The sequence below is a fragment of the Chinchilla lanigera genome, unplaced genomic scaffold (assembly GCF_000276665.1).
Source record: "Chinchilla lanigera isolate Chin_1 unplaced genomic scaffold, ChiLan1.0 scaffold00022, whole genome shotgun sequence".
NCBI lineage: Eukaryota > Metazoa > Chordata > Mammalia > Rodentia > Chinchillidae > Chinchilla > Chinchilla lanigera.
Genome location: NW_004955423.1, coordinates 8,790,160 through 8,814,773, shown reverse-complemented (window position 1 = coordinate 8,814,773; position 24,614 = coordinate 8,790,160). Strand labels below are relative to the sequence as shown.

General features: G+C 35.0%; 1 protein-coding gene across 1 annotated transcript in view; it reads right to left on the bottom strand.

Annotated features, from left to right (window-relative positions):
* Positions 1–24,614, bottom strand: part of Syde2 (synapse defective 1, Rho GTPase, homolog 2 (C. elegans)) — a gene marked incomplete at its 5' end in the record, with an annotated part of 56,812 nt that overhangs the window by 25,154 nt on the left and 7,044 nt on the right. The window contains 4 exon segments of the mRNA XM_013514551.1: positions 2,503–2,684; positions 10,400–10,526; positions 14,577–15,679; positions 21,949–22,641. Coding sequence (XP_013370005.1) covers positions 2,503–2,684; positions 10,400–10,526; positions 14,577–15,679; positions 21,949–22,641 — 2,105 coding nt within the window.

Genomic DNA, 24,614 nt, shown 5'->3' with positions numbered 1-24,614 from the left:
ATCAGGAATAAGACAGAGATGTCCTGTCACTACTCTTATTCAAGGTACTTCTGGAAACATCAGAGCAATTACACAGGAGAAAGAAATAAAGGGAATAAGGCTGGGAAAGGAACAAGTTAAATTATCATTATTGGTGGATGACATGATACTCTACATAGAGGATCCCAAAAACTCCACCAAAAGAATTCTGTATTTAATAGCCAAAAATTTAGTAGCATCGTTGCAAAGTCAACACTCAAAACTCAATAGCCTTCCAGTACACAAATAACAAACTCACTGAGAGAGAAATTAGGGAAACAACACTTTTCACAATAGCATCCCCCCCAAAATGAAATACCTAGGAATCAATCTAATAAGGAAAGTAAAAGACCTTTACATTGAAAGTTATAGGCCTCTGAAAAAGATCATAGAGGATATAAAAAAGTGGAAAGATATCCATTGTTCTTGGGTAGAAATAACCAATTTAGTGAAAATAGTCATACTTCCAAAATTGTTATATAGATTTAATGCAATCCTGATCAAAATACCAATAGCATGTCTCATAGAATTATAGAAAAAAAAATCCCAAAATTCCTTTAGAACCAGAAGAGACCCAGAATAGCAAGGGCAATTCTGGACAACAAAGACAAGAAGGCATCACAATTCCTGACTTGAAATTATACTACAAAGCTACTATAGTAGCTGGGTGTGGTGGCACACGTCTGAATCCCAGCACTCAGGAGGCTGAGGCAGGAGGATCACTGCAAGTTGCAGGCCAGCCTGGGATACAAAGTGAGCTCAAGACACCTGAACTGCATAGTGAGACCTTGTCTCAAAAAGAAAAAAAAAAAAAAGACAAAAACAAAAAGCTACTGTGGTAAGAACAGCATGGTACTGGGAGAAAAAAAAACAGACCTGAGGATCAATGGAACAGATTAGAAGATGCAGAAACAACTCCAGACATACTCAGCCACCTTATCTTTGACAGAAGAGCCAAACACCTTTACTGCAGGAAAGATAGCCTCTTTTATAAATGGTGCTAGAAAAACTGGCTTTCCACATGCTGAAGATTAAAACTAGACACATATCTTTCACCATGCACTAAACTAAAATCTAAATGGATCAATGATCTTAATATTAAAACAAAAACACTAAATCTGCTAGAAGACAGAACAAGTAGAACTCTTGAAGACACTGTTATAGCCAAATATGTTATGAGCAAAACACCAATTGCACAGGAAGTATCATAAAGAATCAATTGGGATCTCTTCTTATTAAAAAGTTTTTGCACAGCAAGAGAAACCATCAAGAGACAACCCACAGAGTAGAAAAAGTTTTTGCCAGCTGTTCCTCAAAAAGTAGAATTCAAAAAAAAACAGACTCCACCCAAATTTAAAGATCCAATCCAAAAATGGGCATATGAAATGAACAGGTACTTCTCAAATGAAGAAGTATAAACAGCAAATAAATATATGAAAAGATGTTTAACATCATTGGTCATTCAAGAAATGCAAATTAAAAGAATGCTGAGATTCCATCTAACTCCAAAAGGGATGCTATTATCAACAAATCAACCAATGACAAATGATAGCACGGCTGTGCGGAAAAAGGAACCCCTCTCTACTGTTGGTGAGAATATAGACTGTGGAAATCAGTGTGGGGATTCCTCAAAAAACTAAAACTAGGGATTCCGTTCCCCTTCCTGGTATCTTCCTGAAGGAATTAAAAGCATCATACCACAGTAATATATATATACTCATGTTTATAGTGGCACAGTTTGTAATAGCTAAATCTTGGAAACAGCCCAAATTCCAGCAATTGATAAATGGATAGAAGATTGGGGTTTTTTTTTTTATGCAGTGGAATACTACTCTGCCATAAAGATGGGTAAGCTTGAAACATTTCTAGGCAAATGGATGCACCCTGAGACCACACTCTTAAGTGAAATAAATTGTAGACATATTTAAATATTTCATTGTTTCTCTGGAGTGAGAAACTACAAGTATAAATAAGGATTAAAATATATAGTAGGTATTGGAAAATGGGAAGAAAATGTTCAGATGAGAAGAGGAGGAAGGCAGAACTGAGGGGGAAAGGAAAAAAAGGGACAAAAAAAGAATACAAGGCAAAAATAGAAACAAAGCTTTTGTAAATAAGGAGGGGAAAAGGGATTGAAGGGAGGAAAGGGGATTGGGAAAAAAAGCAGCAGGAAGATGAAACACAAGACATTGTGAAATGGCTAAATCAAGCCAGTTAATATATTTATTATCTCACCTACTGATTATTTTTACGGCTAAGATCCTTGAATAAATTATTCTCAATGATATATTCATGCCTAGGCTAAAGTCAGAGATAGAAAAAATAAAACTGATTTCTAGATGCATACTGGCTAAAAAGCAGTAAAAGCAGAGTTTAAACTCCTGAGTGCCACAAATGTCAAAAAACTAAACTATTTGTAGCCCCAGAGCTAACATATAATTCATTAACTAGCTTTTAGGAAAAATGTACGCCAAGTACACTTACCTTCTCAACATCTGGCAGACAATTCAACAGGTCCACAGTGTACTTAGAATCACTTGGATCATTCTCACATCCATTTGATGACATTTTCAAAGGACTTTTCACCATTGCATCTAGTACAGCATCATAAAGCTGCTTTGTTATCAGAGGAGAAGGAAGCTCTCTTAAATAATCCTTAAGAACACCTTTGGCGGGGGGTGGGGGGGCAACAAAATCAGAGACAGTAATTCATTTTCAGAGACAAATAAAGAACAGGGTGAATTTTTAAATGTATTATTATAGCCAACTTTTAATAGTCTGAAAACAATAAAAGCAGCAAGATATAAAAAGTATAACACCAAAACACTAGCATTTTGCATTTTTTAAATCATCTTGGTAATTGAAAGCAACCTAAAAGTGCACACACACATAATTTCCAGTTACCATACATAATAGGTTAATCCTAAGTATGCTATTTTTGCCAAGCATGGTGGAGCACTCCTGTAATGTTGGCACCCTAGCAGTCTGAGGCAGAAGGATTGTGAGTTTCAGTCCTGCTATGGCAACTTAGAGACTCAGCAAGAAGCCATCTCAAAAAAAAATTTCTTTTAATTTAAAAAAGTACTAATATAGCTCATTACAAAGGCTCTATGTTCAAATTTCAGTACCAACACAATAATAAGTTATTTCTGTTACATCCGTCCTATTGATTCTGCCCTCCAACAAAAAGTTCCTCTATATATATGTAAAACAGAAGAAAGCAAGACCTACTAAATTGGGTGTGGTAGCATATACCTATATTGCAAGTACTCTGGAGGCTAAGGTAGCAGGATTTCAAATTCAAGGCTACCCTAGGCTACACAGTAAGATCATTGACTCAAAAAACAAAGAAACATGAGGCATAATAGTGTTAGTTGTAAATTATTTCAATTATAGAAATTTTGCGCCAGGGATACAGCTCAGTGGCACAAGTGCCTGCCTGGCAAGAGCAAGGTCCTGAGTTCTATTCTTGGTACCAAAATAAAAAAAAAAAAAAATCACAGAAATTTTGAGTTACTGGGCCTTTAATTAATAATGAAAAAGCACAGGGGCCCAAAGCCCTTGCAAATAAATGAGGTATATAAATATATTTCATCTCTTAATGTCTTAAACATATGTACTATACAGTTAGATAATCTGTAATGGTATACTATCCTATGAAAGAAAAACAAATCATTCCTAAAACCAAACAAATGAAACCAAAACCAAGAACAAAAACATCAGACATCACAATTGATGTAAGCCAATTCCAAACACACCACAGACGATTTTGAACTAAGAGATACTACCAGTTGTAGGGAAAATAGTAAATGGTAGTTATTACATACAGTGGTACCGCAATTCACAAATATAATGCTTTCCACAATTCTGGTCACAAACCAAACTGGTCACAAACCAAATCAAAGTCAATGATTAGGTTCAATGGTGACCTTATGGGAAAATTTGATTCAGTTTATGACCAATTTGGTTTGAGACCAGAATTGCAGAAAGAATTAAGTTCGCGAGCTGAGGTACAGTGTATAAGCAAGGCAGGTAATGGCTAAATGCTGAAATGTGATCATAAGGAAAAATGGGGGTATTCTGCCTCCACAAGCCTAAATACATACAATACTGATTCAGACCACACTCAATGCTTTGCTGAGAACTTAATCTAAATGCTTAGTTGGAACTGAAGCAGGATCACATAGGAAGTTTCTCATCTGATAATTTTTAAGTATAAAAGTAACATGGTTCATTAGTTTCTTAGGCATGCTTCTCTTATTTGTTTATGCAAATGTATTATTTCTGTCCCTTTACTACATAAAAGCATACATGTCCTGTTCTGTTCCTTGCTTTTTCTTTTAATACCATATCCTTGTGACATTTTCAGTACACAGACAGTGTCCTCTGTTATTTTACAGCCACATTATAGTATTCCAATGGATGGGTGTCCCACAATTCAAATTGTTTCGCCTCCTACAGATGGATACTTGAATTACTGAATGCTTAACCTTTTTTTATTCTGAAACATGCAGTGATGAATAACCTTGCACATCACCCCTTTGTAAGGTACATCTGTAGCATGAATTTCCAAAGTCGGGTGGCTACATCAAAAATGCTCTTGTAATTTTGAGGGAAAAGGAAAATAAAAATCTTTTTTAGGCTGAGTGTGGTGATGCACACCTGTAATCCCAGCACTCAGGAGGCTGAGACAGGAGGATCACTGTGAGTTCAAGGCCAGCCTGGACTACAGAGCGAGACCCTATCTTAAAAAAAAAAAAAAGAAGAATCTTTCTTAGGTTTGGGCTTGAGCATGCAGACAGATACTAGTGGTATTACTTAAAATAAAGAACAGTGGGAAAAAACCATATTTTAGCAGGTAGAGAGAAGAGTTTCATTTGTAACAAACAAATAATAAGGATTAAGGCTGCTGGATTTTAAAAAAAAGGAAACCTGAGCCTCAGGAAAGAGATGATTAGAGACATAGATCTGAGAATGATGGATTAAAAATTATAATGACTGAGCTTATGAAGGAGGCAAACACAGTGATAACAAAAGGCCTAGAAAATAACACTGTAGAATATCAAATTTTTCAGGGAAGAGAATCTTCCAAAGATAACTAAGATGGCAAAAGAATGTATGGTAAGAAAAGGCAGCAGATGAGGTGGCAGGAGATGGTAAATATATTGCCAAGGAAAGTCAAGGAAAACATGTTTCAAGAAAGTCTATGGAGCCAGGTGTGTAATTCCAGCACTCGGAAAAGCTAAGGCAAGAGGAAGCCCAGCCTGGGAAACATAGCTACTCAGCAAGATCTTGTCTCAAAAATTTTACAAAGGACTGAAGGTGTAGCTCAGTGTGAAGGTCCTGGGTTCAATCCCCAGTACAGCCAAAAAGTCTATGGTATCAAATGATATCCAATAATAATCAGGTCAGATAAGAACTAAATACTGTGGAGAGCAGTATTTCTCAGCTACAGGAAAAATATAAGAAACTAATACAAGTACATACAAGAGTTTTGCTTCAGTAATAAATCAAAGAAATAGACAAAAGGAGATACTGAAAGCCACCCTTATTCTGCCAAAACTACAAAGCATTTAAGCCTATGAAGTATATTTTGTGATTATATTGGAATTAAATGAAAAACCAATACCAGAAAACATCTGGAGAATCCCCCAAATACCAGGAAGTAGACTAACATATGTCTAAATAATCCATTGCTCAAAAAAAGAAAACATATCAGGCACAGTGGTGCACACCTGCAATCTCAGTACTCAGGAGGCTGAAGCAAGAGGATTGCAGTGAATTTAAGGCCAGCCTGAACTACATAGCAAGACCCTGTCTTAAAAAACAAAATTGTGGGAAGCAGCTAAAGTAGAGTAGTAAAATTTAGAGGAAAATCTATAGTAGTTAGATGTCTATATTAGAAAAGAAGAAAAGTTTCAAAACAATGGTCTTCACTATCTCATGAAACTAGAAAAAGTGGAGCATGTTATACCCAAAATAAGCAAGTAAAAGGAAAATAAAAAGATCAAAATGAAAATTAATGAGGTAGAGAGAAAATCTGATTCTTTGAAAGATTAGCAAAATTAACAAACTTTTAGGTAAATCAACCAAAAGAAAAATGAAAAAGATGAGAGAAAGACAGAGAGACAGACTGAGACTCAATGACTAAAATAAAAGAGACATTACTACTAACCTTACAGAAACAAAAAGTTATAAAAGAATATGATGGAAAAGAAGAATATGATGAACAATTCTATCTAATAAATCAGATAACTAAGATGAAAGAACTTGAGAAAAATAGAAATGGCTGATAGTTCAAAGAAAAACAGAGCCAGGGATATAGCTCAGCAGCACAGTACCTGCCTGGTGAGTGCAAGGTCCTGAGTTCCATTCCTGGTACCAAAAAAAAAAAAAAAAAGAAAGAAAGAAAGAAAAAATAAAAATAAAAATAGAAAACCTAAGTAAACTTATAAGTGATTGAATTAGTAATTTTAAAACTTCCAGAAAGAAAACCCAAGCCTCAATGTCTTCACTGGGGAACACTATCAACTATTTAAAGAATTAATACCAATTCTTCATAAACTCTTTCCAAAAGTAATACAGAACATTTTCCAACTCATTCTATAAAACCAGTATTAACATGATACCAAACTAGATAAAGGTATCACAAGAGAGCTACAAACAAGTATCTCTTACTATAACTTACTCAACAAAATACTAATACATAGAATCTAGCAATATTTTTTAAAAGGAGTATTACCACAACCAAATGGAATTTATGCCAAAGATGTTGGTTCATACCTGAAAACCAATTAATGCAATATAGGAATAGAATAAAGACTAAGAGCATAAATACGCTTTGCAATAGACTCAGAAAAGATACTTTAAAAAATCTAATACAATTCATGATTTAAAAAACTAGATTTGGAATAGAAGAGAACTTTCTCAACTTGATAAAGGGGATTTATGAAAAATCAACAATTAATATCATGCTTAGCCATCTGAATGTTTGCTCCTAGTATCAGAATAAGAGAAATATGTCCATTCTTGATACTTCTGTTCAACATTATATTGGAGGTTCCAGTCAGAGCAATTAAGTAAGAAAAAAGAAATAACAAAGATACAGATTCAAAAGAACCAGGAATGGTGGCACTTGCTTTGTAATTCCAGCATTCTGAGAGAAAGAAGCAGAAGGATCACAAGTTTGAGCCCAATCTGGACAATGTAGCAAGACAATGCATTACAATAAAAAAAAATAAACACTGGGTGTGGTGATACATGCCTGTAATCCCAGCACTTGAAAAGCTAAGGTAAATCTGTCATGAGTTTGAAGCCAGCCTGGGCTACATAGTGAGGTCAAGGCTAGCCTGAAGTACAGAGAGACCCTGCCTCAAAAAGAAAACAAACAAATAAGGGAGTAAGGCTGGGGATGCAGCTCAGTGTGAAGACCCTGGGTTCAGTCTCCAGTATAGGAAAAAAAAAAAAAAAAAAAATCACACTGGAAAGAAAATTATCTTTGTTTGCAGATGATATAATCTTGTATGTAGAAAATCCTAAGCAATCCATTGAAAAACTACTAGAATAAATGAGTTTACAGTACAGTAAAAGATCATATACAAAAATCAATCATATTGCTATACACTAAAAATGAAAGGTCCAACAAAGAAATTCTTTAAATTCCATTTATAAAACCATCAGAAAGAATTGAACATAAATAGAAAAACAAAAAGAAATGCATATTTTTACTTTGAAAATAAAATAATTTTTGAAAGAGTACGAGATATAAATAAATGGGAACCACATGCCATGTTTGTAGATTAGAAGACTTAATACTATAAATATGGCAATACTTCCCATATTGACTATACATAGTCAACATAAATTCTATCAAAACTCCAGCTAGCTTTTTCATGGACATTTACAAGTTGATCCTAAACTTTACATGAAATTCCAAAAACCAAGAAGAGCCTGAACATCTTGAAAAAGAAGAACATAGGAGGACAAACACCTCTCAATTTCAAAAGTTACTACAAAGCGTCAGTAAACTGTGTGGCAGATATAAACACTAATGGGCTATTACTGAGAGCTCAAAAATAAGCCCTCATATTCACAGTCAATTGATTCTTGAAAAGGTTAAAGATAGTTTAGGAGGAGAAGGAATAGTCTTCTAACAAATGCTGTGGGACAAGTGGACATCCACTTGCAAAAACTAATAAAGTTGGAGTCCTTTCTTTACATAATATACACAAATTAACTCCAAATGGATAACACACTTACATTAAGTGCTAAAACTATGAAACTCTCACAAAAAAAAAAAAAAACCAGAATAAATCTTCAAGATCTTGGGTTAAGCATAGGCTTTTTTTGAACTAACAAAGTGAACTTAGGTGGAATGGAAGGACCTAGAAAAGTCAAAACCATTTTGAAAAAGAAAAGTAGGAGACTCAAAGTACCCGACTTCAAGTCTCATCATGTATTACAAACATGTAAAAAACAATTAAGAAATGTCATCTACATGTACCAACTCCCCACAATGAATGTAATCATTATGTACTATACACATGTACCCATAAAATATGTACCAATACATTTTTAAACTGTAATGATAAAGACAGTACGATTTCGTTCTAAAAAAATATTTACCCTCCCCCAAAGAAAAGCATATGTCCCTACAATAACTTGTACATGAATATTCAAAACAACTTTACCTGCAATAGTACCAAAATGGAAACAATGAGAATGTCTGGCAACAGATCAATGGATGCACCAGTGGCAGTAGAGCCATTCAGTGAGACACGATTCAGCAGTAAATTGGGCCCAGTGGTGCAAGTCTATAATTCCATGTACTCAGAAGGCTGAGGCAAGATTAGAGCTTCAAAGCCAGTCCAGGCAATACAGCATTTCACCATTTCAAAACTAAATAAAAATAGCTGGGCATGGTGGTGTACAGCAATCTGGGAAGGTGAGGCAGGATAACCCCAAGTTCGAGCCCAGACTGGGTAACTTATTAACCTGGAACTTACCTCAAAAGGGAAGAAAAAAATTTTAAGGGCTGGAAAAGTAGCTTTGTAAGAAGGCCCTAGTTTTACTCCCCAGTACCATAAATAAACAAATAAGGAAATGGACCTTGGCCATTTGCAATAATGTGGATCAATCTCAAAATAATTTTACCAGTGAAAGATGCCAGATTGGGGGGGATGGGTCCTGCCATATGGTTCCACTGTATAAATTCTAGAAAATAAAACTAACCTACAGTGACAAAAAGATCAAGTGGTTGCCTTTGGATAAAGTATACTGCAGGTACAAGCAGAAAAGATTACAAACCAGCCTTAGGAATCTTTTGGAGATGATACATTCATTGTGACTACATTCCATGGGGCATACATGTATGAAAACATACAACTGTACATCTTAAATACATGCATTTTATTAATTATATCTCAAGAAAGTTGTTAAATAAGACTTGTAGTGCAGACTGGTTTTGCCAGATGGGTGGAAACATGGATACGGAGGACACTTGTATGAAAGTGCGGAAAATAATAAACCATGAAATTTAGTATGACTAGAGCAGTACTGAAACTTATTTTCAATGCTATATGTTAGATTATATTTACCATCTGCATAAAGAAAAGGCCCTCAAATTTCTACTACATCCTTTCTTGGCAACCAAAGGAACACTATTAAGTTTGGTTAATATGTCCATTTACATCTATTAGCACTACTTTAAATATACTATGTCCAAAATCTAGTGCATAATCTTTCCCAGTATTTCCCCTCACAGCTTTCCTATTTCTTCTACCAATGTCCAGTCAACAAGGTTTCAAATCACTCTGTAACACATCCTTTCAATCTTACTCTTTCCTGTTTCTACTGCAACAAGCATCCTTTAGCTTTCATTACCTTATTGCTAAGACTACTGCCAAGGCTTCTTTATTTTCCTTTCTCTTTTCATTTCAATCTATCACACAGAGTTGCCAGATTAATATTCCTAAAGACAATCTTTAATAACTTCACTCATAGTCAAAAATCTTTAATGAATCCTTTCTGCCTAGTAAATAAATCCAAATTCTCTAACAAGACAGTCAATGATCTTTACATCACCTAAACTCCAGAAAAACTGAACTCCCAAGGCATTTCATTTATCCCTCTGTCAAGACAGAGGTCTGTTAGCTACTACACCTAGTTTAATGTAGGTCTTACTTTCCCCATGAGTTGTTGACTATTTAAGGACAGGATCACATTTAATATCTCTGCACAGAATAACAGTGCATAGTTTTTCCGAAAAAAGTAAGACTTCAGAATAATATCAAATTAAATTTAGACTAAAAATAGTATTGGAATTCTTTTTCTTGCACATGTAGTCTTTCCACAATGAGCATAAGAAATAAAATCTTATTACCTGTTATTACATTTATATCTGGATAATGGTTTTCACAAAGACCAACAGCTTTGCTATCCTTCTCAAAAGCCTCTCGAAGTTCTTTCTTGACTGCTGCTGAACCACATAATCGATACAGGCCTACCACCTAGAAATAAAATTATGGTCACATTACAGTAAATTTGGTAAGTAAAGATATAATAGTACAATAAATGAACTTGATAATCAAATATGTTCTGATGGCATTTAATTATGATACCTCAGTTTCTGAAATCTCATTATAGATTATATTGATTAGTTTAATAAACCATCCCATTATCATTAAAAGAGTATGATTTTTATAGTCCTATTTCAGAAAATGATATAATCATTCTCTTTAGTTTTGTATACCCAACCAATTAAGCTTCTTATCCATATCCTGACCATGTGCCCTTTACATCTTTTGTCCTGTATAATACAGTGGTTTAAAAGGGGGTTTGGAGTCTGCCACCCTTAACTTGGTGAATCTGGCCAAGATTTTTAATCTCTTTAAAATTGTTTCTTTATCCATAAATAAGTATACAGTTGAAACAAGGCATCAGGATACTATTTGTGAAAAGCTTTTTATAGGGGGGAAAAAAAGTAAAAATATACCAAGGGGGTTTTTATGTTTTGTTTTGTTTTGTTTTGTTGTTTTTTGGTTTTTTTCCGGTACCAGGAATCAAACTCACGACCTCATGCTTGCCAGGCAGGCGCTGTGCCGCTGAGCTAAATCCCCAGCCCCCACCTAGGGTTTTCTCTTAACATATCAAATTGATTATAAAGTGATGGAAGAAATTTAATTAAAATAATACATTTAAGGTAAGCTAAAGTCCCTGGCTTATGTTTTAGTTGTTGCACAGACATTAAGTTGCGCAGACATTAATCTCTCCAACAACCTCTGATGGCAATATTTGTGTTTAAAACAGTTCAATAGCCAGGTGTGGTGGTACAAGCCTGTAATCCCAGCACTTAGGAGGCTGAGTCAGGAGGACTGCCACAAATTTGAAGCCAGCTTTCACTACACAATGAGCTCAAAGCCAGATTAAACTACATAGTAAGACCATGTCTCCGAAAAAAAACAAAAGAAAATAAAAACCAAAACCAGTTGGTTCATATAGATTCTAAAGTGTTAAGTTTTAGGAAGTTCACTACAAATTCAGTGATTAAACTATCAGTTATTTGAAAGAATGAACATTAAGAAAATTAAGGAATACAAGTGGCTATCCTACATCAAAGACTATTTAGGAAGCTCAATCAGGTTGGATTGAACAAAGATATGGAGAAAGCAATTATTTTAAGACAAATAAAGAATCCTCAAGAATCTGAATTAGGAATCACAATGTTATAAATAATATAGAAATAGGAGTACATAAATGAAATTTTCAAGTTTACTTATGATCTAAAGTCTTCTGAGTCTCTATAGTACAGAAAGAGTACAGACAGAAGTTGGGTCTCAGTAAAGAAAGGGTCAATTGATACATGGAAATTTTATTTAAAATATTTGAAGTGATAAGCTCCAAGACAACTGGAAGACAGTAAAGCAAACTATTCCTAAGAAGTACTAATAAAGCACTGCCACATTCAAAAGGATTGACATAATATGGGAAAATCAAGGAAGACACTGAGAAGAAAATTCAGATTTCCTACTCTTTGCTGATGCATGCACATTGAAGATGGCCATGTGTTAGGCTGATCACATCTCAAGACAGAAATGGTAAAAATGTAGATGTCCTATGGGGGCTGGGCAGGGTGGCACAAGCCTCTAATCCCAGCATTTGGGAAGCTGAGGCAGGAGGATCACTGTAAGTTCAAAACCAGCCTAGGTTACAGAGCAAGACCCGTTCTCCAAAAAAACAAAACAACTGTAGCTACCCTACAAAACAAAGACAAGATATTAAACAAGCTCAAAGGAAATGCTTCCACAATTGAAACAAATTTGTTTATGACCCTGCTGGTGTAGGCATATTTATGTCATAAAATCCAGTAATACAGATGTATTTCCTTGAAGAAAATGATCCTATGAGGTAAAAAGGTACCACTTAAAAAGACAGTAAATTAATAAAATATTTCATCCCCCTAAAAGGTTAAGTTTTTGAAAGAATGAATTAAAAAAATGAAGATTAAATATAACTATTTCAAGGAAAGGATATTTTAGGATCCTGAACTAAGTTTAGATGCTGACTTCTTTTACCAAACACATGAAGTATATGTTTGGTACCTCTCTCAGCGCAGAATCTGTACCACATGGACCAGGAATATGAGCTCAAGTTAATTTTTCCCACTGGAAGCAGAAAATGGGTGGTAATAGCATCGAAAGCATTTGGAAAATGCAAAAGTCCTGCCTTGTGACAAGTTATTTTTATATGACTATCAAAACTTGATTTCCACAGTTAAAAAAAAGATCTACTTCATAAAAAGGTTAACAAAATTTAAGCAATATGGCAGACTGTAAAATGCAGACACAGTAAGCCTCTTTCTGTGTGTCTGCATAGGTGGGGAAAGAAGCAGCAAGGGAGACAAAACAAATAAAAAGGTTTTTAAAAAGTACATTTCCAAATGTACAATATAACACTGAGCTTTTAGTTCACAGAAAATTTTATTAAAATACACTTTTCTAAATTTTAGAGAAATAAAAAGCATTGTTAAAAAAATTTTTGGCACTCAGAAAAGGTAATTAACAATCTTTGTACACCTACTTTCCATAAATATTTCAGAAAACAGACTGTAAAACTACAAAGCCACTCAAGTTGCTTACTTTAATATCCAACTGTAAAAGTTTCTGTTTAATAATTAGCTTTAAGGTCTGCCTAATCTCTGAACTCTACACTCTGCCAAATTAAAAAAAGAAGAAAGGAAAAAAATGAAGACTCTTAAGAAAGAAAAGTTGGTCAAGAAAGTTGGATTAGAAAGTACAGGCCTCATTCCTACAGACAAAACAAACTAGATAGAACCATGTATCTGAGCTGGCAGTTTAGATATCCTACTTCTCAGCTTCAGGAAGCTACAGCATCTATCTTTTATGCATAGAAGCAAGTAAAACCCACAGAGACTAAGTTAAGTGAGTTGCCCAACACCACACAGCCAAGTAATAACAGAGGAAAAACCAGAATCTAGGTCTTTAATATTTTAATATAAAATTCTACTAACTTATGCTGTTTCTATAGTTTCGACATTAATATTCTAATATTGATCTTTTAAATCAAGAAATTATATTTCACATTTTTTGTATTTATCTTTGTCTTTTATTTTTATAGGCAATGCTGTAAAAACTCTGATAGTAGTACAACAAAAATATTTCTGCACATAAGGATTTTTTAGGCGAGGGGCTGGGGATTTAGCTCAGTGGCACAGTGCCTGCCTGGCAAGTGCAAGGTCAAAAGTTCGATTCCTGGTACCGGAAGAAGAAACAAAAACAAAACCAAACAAAAAAAAGCAACAACAACAAAAAAATAAAAACGTAAGATTTTTTAGGCTTACTACGTGACAGAAGAATGTGTGCAAACACTTTTTATATCTAAGTAATATTCCCTGTTATATGCTATTTCGCATTGTCACATGTATTAACAGCTAGCATTTACATACTTTGCTACAATAACACCAAGCCGTTTCTTTTAATGGTTACCTTTGCCTTCTTACTTAAAAAGGAATGAGAGGTGTTCTTATTAGTAGGACCTCTCCTCAGCCTCCATGATATCCCAGAGCAAAGAAAGAGATAAGTTTTTGACTTCCAAAGAGAGGGACTGAGACAGAGTAGAAAATAAGAGCAGGGAGTTAATTTTAGAAATGAAGCAGGGATATGGGATTCACCAGTAGAACTTCTTATAGAAGGGCAAATTATGCAGATATATTTCTTAAAACAATTAGGCTTTGCCTGTATTATTAGCCCTATCTTTTTCTAGGAGAGCCATTGTAAGGCAATCTTAATCTCTAGCTATAAAACCTACCCAACTCTGTATTATAGCACAAATTGGGGGAACATCTAGCACACTCTCAAATCACTGACAACGCAGGTTATACCTATCAATTGTAACCTAAATAGTAATACCAAAAAACTGAGTAGGAATGGGAAAATGTCTAAATTAAATTTTTTTTGCCTTACTTGCATTTCTTCCCCAAGACTTACAATCAATAAGTTAATCAATAAGGAAGGTAGTAGAGAAACACAGTGAAATAATACCTGACAGCCTCTGTTTTCAATTTCCATAATACATTTCTGTATCAGAAGTGGCACCATCAATCCTACATTTTCTCTTTCTACAACTTTTTGAATGTCAACACCAAATATTACTGAATCTCGATTTTTATCTAGTCCATGAAGAGAATTTTCCCACTGTTCCATAAGAGTCACTTTCACATAAATAAGACCTCTAGGTTCAAGTTTGACAGCCAACTGATGTGTCTTTGTCACCCTGAATAAGGTGGGGAGAACAACAGTTCCATGACAACACACTCGATTTTTTCTTGGAGTGGGCTCCCAACTGAATACTACTAATTTCAAATGTTGTGCATTTTCAATTTCTATGTTGAAAGTGTGATCCATGTCTAAAAATGTTGTCCGACATGTGAGCAAAGCTGTTCTTGCTTTGTTTACTGAATCTACTTGAATCGCACAAAAGATATCTTTTGAATCTATCCGAGGGGGTTTTAAATCCTCAGCCCCATAGAAATGCACACTCATGAGCCCAGATATGTGCTGTGAACACTTAGGTTGATCAGAAAAGCTATAATGTCTAAAAGCATCTATGTCTATTTCATTTTTGCTACAACTACTTGGAATGATTTCTTTTCCTTTTCCTAATTTGTTTTCAGGTCCATGTTTGCTAGATTTAGTTATAAGTTCAGGTGAGTCTCCATCACTGAGATAACCACCTTTGCAGGAATACTTTGAATTCACAGAGGTTTTCTTCTGGTAGCTGTGCTGTGAAGATACAGTAGTATCAAGATGGTACCGGCTTATCACATTCCTCTTAGCAGCTGTGGTAGTATTCCCAGAAGGGAGAATAACAGTATGATGAACTTCTCTACAGTTACACTTAGAAAAGGAAGGAGTACTATCTGGACTGTTTATATTATTCCAGGTTCCCTTGACACTTCGCTTTCGACTAAATTCTGGCAACTTTTTCATTTTCATGGAAAGTTTCCTCACAGTTCGTGGAGATTTTATTTTATCTGGTAAAGACCAATTAATTGAACTGCCTTTTTTCACAGGGCTGGGGTTTGGTGAAGATGGTTCCATAATTCCCAGTTCAGTCCTATTTGCAGCAGCTAAGATGTCAGGACCTTAAGAAGAAAGAAATAAAGATTATGAAGTAATACTTTTTATTTCTACTTTTAGTCTTACTTTATAAATGTCAACTAAACAGGTATCACCTGGACCAATTCTTCCCTTGTTTCACCTCAGTGGGGAGATAGCTCTCAGATCTCTTTCTCCATGTTCAAGTAGAAAATCTATCAAGGATCTCCAAATGGCTTACGGTAGAAAGAAGCATCTTTCTCTCCATCTCCTATTCTGACGACTGGGAGAAAGGGTAATGCGGACACTCTGACATTTCCTACTGCAATATAGTCTACTGAGTAATTTTGAATAGTGGACAGCTGATGAAACTAAGAAGGCTTTCTATTTTAATATGTTTATTTTAACTGGAAATGCTACTCTAAGGTAAGAACACTTTTTCACTTGGTCCTCTAAAGCTAAGTGCTACCACATAGCAGTGCTGGCTTAAAAAAAAGTTAAAAACCAAACAAGCTTATAATTTTGGCAACCAAGAGCCCTTCCTTGCTCTGAAATTCTTGTAGAATATATCGCCAAAGACCAAGTGAACGCTAGTCAGTGAGGAATAATTGAATTTTGAATGTCATAAATCTAACTATAAGTATTTTGGTGAAAATAATATTAAAACTAGTTTAATATTAGTAAAAATATTTTATTATGATTAAATAATAACATAGCCAACATTTATTGACCACTTAGTATGCACAGACCCTCATTTAGTTCTCATAGCAAACACAAGAGGTAAGTAATATCAGCACCCCATTTCCAGATGAGAAGCCTCAGGCACACCGTTGTCAAATTTGTCCAGGATTATAGGGTTAGAAAGTAGCAGAACCAGGATTCAGACCTATGCACTGGCTTTCAGAATGGATGATCTCCAATGCTACACTTTTAGCCTCTCCATCCTCCTAAACACTTTATTCCCAGCTATAGACATTAACTTGATTTTAAAGACTTTTTTCAACTATTATTAGAAGTTAAAATATTCCATTTAAACTTACACATTCACACTAAAAAAGCAGGGGAGAGAAACCAATTTCATTTTTATATTTGTACTGTTCCTAATAAAGCAAAGTAAAAATATTTTCTGAAACCTAATATTATAAAATTTAAACTTTTCCTTTATAAACAATTTAATTTCCCAATTATTTATAATGTATATTTTTTATACTTTGACTATCCCTTCTACGCAAACATCTAATAACCTTATTATCAGAAGCTAGTCTATGTAAAACTACAATTCACAATCAAAATGAGCAAAAGTGTTTATTCATTTTAAAAATCAATAGACAAAGTGGTCTTTCTTTAAAATATTAATATTCTATCTCCTCCCTGTTCTGTGTGTCCTAATCACAAAGAAGTAAGTTTCTTCATAAAGAGAAGACTATTTCAAGCATGCCTACTGGGCTTCTCTAGTAATAGCTAGTAAGAAATGCAGTGTTTATACACTACACAAGGCATCCCCTTGTACTGCAAATCGCAGTACAATTCGACAGGCGTACTAGTCTAAAACAGTCTACAGTAATCATGGGCTTGTTTTAGCCTACAAATATTAATCTATTTTGTCAGAGCCTAGAAAAGCAACCCCGTATATGAAACTAGATTTTACTAGATTTTACTAAGTTATTAAGTAATTTTAAATTCTGACTCTTTTTTACACATTAGCTAAATAATTCCTCTTAAACTCTTTTAATTGTTAAAATCAAATATAGGGGGCTGGGGATTTAGCTCAGCGGCAAAAGTGCCTGCCTGGCAAGCGCAAGGTCGTGAGATCGGTTCCCAGTACCGGAGAAAAACCAAAAAAAAAAATAATAATAAAATAAAATATAGTACATGTTAACTAGCATTTCTATTGCTAGTTTATTAAAACAAAATGCTTAGTTTTTATAAAACCCAAAAGCTGAAACAGAACCAAATTCCACAATCACTTAAAATCAAACAACATACTAATCAAATCACAGGATATAATAGTAAGTACAGAATGAAAATCCTTAAATATAAATTTAAGTGCCAGGGTAGAGTCAAGTGAAAACCAGCATATTACTTTAGCACCCAGAATAGTAATGGATGCTCAACATTTATTGAATAAATAAAGGACTCAACCAACCATTAGCAACCCTGCAAATTAGTAAACTTTTTAGAAACTCCAATGTAAGAATTATCAATAGTAGTTACCAGCCATAAAGCTCCAGTAATGATAATAGCAAGTGATCCTAATGAAGCAAAAAAAGATTTCAAAGATCATTGCAATCACAGTGGAAACAATCTATCAACACCTAATACCAGGAAAATAGTCAAATATATATTTAACATTTTATGTGAAATATAACATTCAAATATATATTTAACATTTTATATGAAACTCAATAAAGTTTAAAAAACAATAATGTTAGCACTCAAGAGGCTGAGGCAAGAGGATCACCACAAATTCCGGGCCAGCCTGAGCTACAGATTGAGTTTAAGGCCAGCCTAAATAAACTACATAGGAGGCCCTGTCTCAAACAAACAAACGGCAGGGCGTGGTTGTTGGTGCCTGTCTGTCCAGCGCTCAGTCGGGTGGGTGAGGCGGGATGTTTGTTGTTCGTTCCCGGGGTTGGTTGGCTAGTGAGTTCGCTGCCGGTCTGTCTTGCATGGCTAGCGCGCGTCTGTCTCAGAAAGAAATAAAAATAAAAACAAAACACAATTAACGAAGAAAAACCCACTAATAATATTCGTTTACATGTAACACCGCAAGATGAATATACCAAGAAAAATGAGCAAAATAAAAGCTTAATCTGATTGCAACTAGCTAAAACTGAGGATTTTTAAAATTTGTCATTCATACTAAAGATACTTGTACATTAGCTTTCCTATTCTCTAATCAAAAAATTATTTTGAAATTGAACCACTATCTCTGTCAATATTGCTAAGGAAAATAAATCACTTTAGGTAACATTTCTACCACACTTAGAAAAAAAAAAAAGAAAACAAAAATGGCTGTTACAGTTCATATCTATTGTATCTAGATGTCCTCCCAAACCCTCATGCGCTCACAGGTGGAGCTTTTCAGAGGTGGCTGGATTTTAAAGTGCGTGAATGTGGAATAAGGGTGTGATACTGGAATTATGGGTGTGGATAATGGAAGTCCCACCCTGGGTGTGGATGGCACCAATCAATAGGTTTGTAGCCTGGACAGAATATAAAGGGATAGAAAGAAGGCAGGCTTGCAGCTGGCTGCTTGCTGCTTCTCTGCCTTCTGCCTGTACTACTCCTCTGTAATCTGCCTCTGCCATGCCACCCTGCCTTACAGACAGCTGACTATGGACTGCATAGTCACTCTAACTGTGAGCTGAAATAAACTTTTCCTCCTCTGAGTCTCAGCAACAAGAAAAGTAACAAGACAATGGCATATAAATAAACTGCCTAAATATTTCCTTTGGTCACTTTAGGATTGCACTTGCTGGATTTGAATTACTGAAAGAATGACAGTAAAAAATGAAATATAAATATCAGTCATTCCATACTTTACAACATTTTTTAAATATTTGTTGGAGGGAAGGTAAACTAGTACAACCACTACGGAAACCAGTGTACAGATTCCTCAAAAAACTAGTACAGAAATTCCATTTGACTCAGCTATTCCCCTTCTAGGTATCTTCCTGAAAGAATTAAAGAAATCATATGACAGTGATACATGCATACCCACATTACAGCAGTATAATTTATAATAGCTAAATCTTAGAAATGACCTATATGCCTATGCCCATCAACAGATGAGTAGATAAAGAAATTGTGGTGTTTATATACAATGGAGTACTACTCTGTCACTAAGAAAGATAACCTGGAAGCATTCATAGGTAAATGGATCAAACTTAAGATCACATGTTGAGTGAAATAAGTCAAATACACAAATGTAACTATCTCATGGTTTCTATTACATGAGAAACTCAAAAATATATACATAAAGAGAAAAACAGAAGATAGATAAAGAGGAACTAGGGAGAATTTTTTCAAATGAATGGGGACACAAGAGATAAAGAAACAGGGGAGAAAGGGAAAGGAGAAAAATATAACAACAGGGCTTTTGCAAATGGGAAGGAGACCAACAGCTGCAAAGAGCAAGGAGGGAGGGAAAAGGTTAAGGGTTGAAAAACAAGAGAGGAAAAAGATGTGTTAAGCTGTATTATGCAACTATACCAACTTCCCACAATAACTGTAATCACTGTATAGTGCAAACATGTTCTAATAAAAAAATAAAGTGCAAATTTTTTTTAAAAATGCTTGTTAGTCCTTCTAAGTTTACAATTTGTCATAAACATAACATAGTAAGTTTAATGACAATAAACTCAGTGTTACTGTGTAGGTGCTGGCTTTCTCATTGTGTTCCTACCCTTATGCCCTCTTGGCTTCTCTGCTCCATTGTGTACTCTGGAATCTTTTCTAATCATAACCCAAACTCTAAATTACGATTGCATGTAGTATTTATTTCTCTTCCAATCCACATTACAAAAGAAACACATATTCACTCTAGAAAATTAGTCTGCAATTAGAAATGCTGAAAGAAAAAAAGGTTTTAACTTCCTTCAACCCAACACCCAGAAAACAAAGCACCAACACCATTTCCAGTACAGCGGTCAGTGTTTCTTTCAAAATTGCCACCATACGGTACACAGTTTTGTAATTCACTTTTTGTCTTAATCTAACACTTAGTCTACCTCCCCATGTCCCTAAGAAAGATGCACAAATGAAAACAGTTTATTTGCAGAGTACAGAAACACCAACAAGTGAGAAAACTCAGGGGAAAATTCATGGTGAATATCCAGACTGCTACCACTATGGGCAATTGCAGCTTAACTTCATAAGAAAAAGTCTGCGGGAACAATGTAGAATACTTAGAAATGTGTGCCCAAAAGGTGAGGGAGCAGGGGTAGTTGTACACTAGCTCCTGTCAGCAACAGGCTGCACAGCAGAAAGAGTCCCTGACTTCAGAGGAAGTCCTCAGGCAGAGATGCTAGTGGGCAGAATCATGCTTCCCCCACTTTAAATGGAAAGTAACAAAATCTAAGAAATATAGAGTAAATCACTGCCAGCATCTGCTACACTCCCTATCTCTGAATATTCTGCATCACTTAAGGTGCTATAAGTTAAAATGACTTATTATAAAACACAACTAAGTTCTAGTCTACATTTGACATTTACAACCAAAAGAGCCTCATGCACTGCTACCTGGGGAGAGTAACTGGGACCGATAAGAGCACAGCAGATAACTGAAGACAATCAAAGAAGAACAAAAACCATCCGGTTAAATAACATGAAATGCATTTTTTAAACAGATCAAAAGATGCTGAATATCAGCACATTTATCTGGTTCAACCAGATAACAGGAGCTAGTGTACAACTACCCCTGCTCCTTCATCTTTTGGACACACATTTCTAAGTATGTGTGTGTGTGTGTGTGTGTGTGTGTGTGCGTGTATATATATATATTTTTTTTTCATATTTAGGTTCCCTAACTACTAGAGCAGCTATTATTAACAAGGTTTTTACTTCTACTTCTCTTTTCTTTTTCTATTCTTCCCTTCCTTTGCTTACAGAGTAACTCAGACACAAAAATACAAACTAATAATTACTGGTATACTGAAAGTCAACTTTTCATCTTTGTCCAGGCCGACTACAAGTGAATGAAGGAAGGAAAGAAGCAAAATAAGATTTACATATACATATACATTTTTTTCTACTCTATGATTACACTTTCAACCAGGAGAAAATCAATTACTGTCTCAAAGGATTAACACACTAAAAACCATATTACAAAACCAAGGTTACACTGGGTGTGGCATACGCCTGTAATCCCAGCACTCAGGAGGCTGAGGCAGGAGGATCACTGAGAATTTAAGGCCAGCCTGGGCTACAAAGTGAGTTCAAGGCCAGTATGAACTAAATAGCAAGACCCTCAAAAGACCAAAAAGGCTGGGGATATAGCTCAGTGACATAAGTGCCTGCCTGGCAAGCACAAGGTCCTGAGTTCGATTCCTGGTACCAAAAAAAAAAAAAAACAAAAGACCATAAAATACAAAAATCAAAAAACCCCACAAGTCTATGATAATAATAAACTACCATGTATATAAAAAATTTATAAGCTTGAGTTTTCTTTCTGTGTAAAAATCTGTTCACTTTATAAAGTATATAAAAATAATAGACAATAAAATATATAAATATAATAGACATTTATATTTAGCTTTAGCAATTATCAAAGAATTGAAAAGGAAGAAAGAAAAGGTAAATCTACAATCTTTACCTGCAAAAGGAGATTTTAATATGGGACTGTCCTCCACCATCATATCTTCTTGAGTCTTGTTTCCTAGCTTTTGCATGTGCTGTGGCATAAATTCTGTGGAATGGATGGAATTTATAGGATTCATTTCATTTAACTGCATGGTCTGAATATCACCCATGTGTTCAGAAGAGCACGACAAATCAGTATGCTGCTCTGCTTTCATTAGGTCACTACCAGAGAGTATGCTCAAACTGCCAGCTGGAAGCTTTAAGACAGCAGGGTTTGTCTCTCCAAAATTCAAAGTAGTTGACATGCCAAGGTCATCATCCTCAGGAATAGGGTTGTACCATATTTCTCCTTCATCATCAGCATCATTTTCTTCATTAAAGTGTAAAGAATAGTTTCTTGATAATGAAGAGTTTGTAGCATTACAAACCATATAGGTACAATATTCTTCAGATGATTTAAGGAAAGGTTGTGATAGCTGATGGTAAGGTGGAGTCACAGGTGAGACGGATAAATTCCTTCTATTTTGGTATTTTTTATTTTCTTCTTCCAGATTAAGAGATCTTAGACTACTCTGATACAGCCAGTTGCGTTTTTTCGAAACAGTGATGCTGTTAAGTGGCTTATGACCTCTGAATTCTATATTATCCTTCTGATCTTCAAGTTCTCTTCCCTTCATTGAAGACCCATAGACATCTTCAAATAAATCTGTTTCAAAGAAGTAAAAAAGATGGACCATAAGGCCTGATATACCAAGAGAGTCATGTCACTTGTTATTAAAAAATATCTTAAAAAGATGAAAAAGAAAAATAATATTAATCATATTCACCAACAGAATCTAACTGAAAAACCTTGACTGTCCCTCTAAATATGATTTTTATTATTTAAAAATTAGTCTACTAGTACAGGTGTCATAGAATTCTGAGTTTGACATGCCTTTACAAAACTTACAGTGTTAACAAAGCCTTGTCCTAAGCAAAATACACTTCTTAAAAGCTTTACATAGAATGCTTTGTACACAGTATACCTTTAGGGGCCGGGGATATAGGTGAGTGGCACAGTACCTGGCTGGCAAGTGTGAGGTCCTGAGTTCAAATCCCAGTACCCATAAAAAATATAATGCATAGTATACCTTTAAGAGTTGAATAATTTTCAACTATTAAAAGGACCAGATGCCATTAGAAAACATAATAGTCTTATCTTTGTACACAATGACAAACTTTCAAAAATGCAACAAAATGTATGATTATTAAATCATACTTACTGATTATTAAAATTGTAACATAACACTGGTTTCTTAAATATATAACAAAGTAATATCTTAACCAGAGCTTGAGTTCGGGCAAAAATAAAAATAAAAATCTCTAAAGGAGGCCCAGATGAAGACCAAACACCCTGTCTCCCAGTAAGACAACAGAGCTAGATTATCATTGGCTGAGGACAAACTTTAGTAACAGGTAAACGCGGAACAAAATAGACCTTGCACTTAAGAAATACATAATTCAATGGGAGACATCAGATCCTTACATTTATATGTGTGTTATTATAATATAACATTCCTGCCATCAAAGAGGGAAATTTTGGACTTCCAAGGAGTTGCATAAAACAGGATTCAGCCGGGCACGGTGGCACACGCCTGTAATCCCAGCACCTGGGAGGCCCAGGCAGGAGGATCGCTGCGAGTTTGAGGCCAGCCTAGGCTACAAAGTGAGCTCAAGGCCAGCTTGAACTGCATAGTGAGACCCTGTCTCAACAAGGCAAAAAAAATAAAAACAACAGAATTCAATGACTTTTAAATGCTGTCCACCATAATAATAATTCACTGCATATAGATAATTATAATAAAAGCCAGTTTTTAGAAATCTTAAGATCATGTCAGGTTTGTAAATTAGAAAATTATGGTCTTATACTACTTTGAATAGGTATATATGGTTCATTTATCTTAGTGCTACACCAAATAAAACATGTTTTAATAAGGGAGAAGTAAACACACTATGCTATGAGGAGCTCAATAACACCCAAAAAATTACCAGTTACCTCCCTTTAACTAACCAAAACTACCTCAAACACAAACTGAGGTTCAAGTTCAATTAGTTCCAGGTACAAAAGCCAGACCAACAATCAGTAGGAAAGGAAGAACCCATGAATTTCTACTATGCCAGCCATTCCTTCACTCAACAAATAAGTGACAATTATAGTATATGCCAGGCAGGAGCGACAAAGCAGTAAGGAATCTCCTAGCCTCGTTTAACCTCTACACCAGTCCTCTGAAATGAGTATGGTTATTATACCATGATCTTCAAAAAATACATGGAATACAGTCAAGGCCCTAGGACAGTACCCAAAATTAAGCCTTTCTAATACTAAAACCCACTCTCTTAATCTTCTCCTCACATTATGCTACCCATTAACAGTAGGAAAGCAGGCCACTCTCACTGGCAAAGGAATAATATCAACCTGTTTTACTATGTTTAAATACACTGAAAACTATAAAAATAATACTCAGAAAAATCAAGGAACTTGCCTGAGACCACTAAGTGATAAACAGAAGAGGCAGCACTTAAAACTCGTGTGACTCTTAGGCTACTACTACGAGATGGCCACCTTTTCTCACCAGGACTTTACACACAAACATAACAGATACTCAACACCTTGAATTTATTTAGGTTAATTAATGAAAA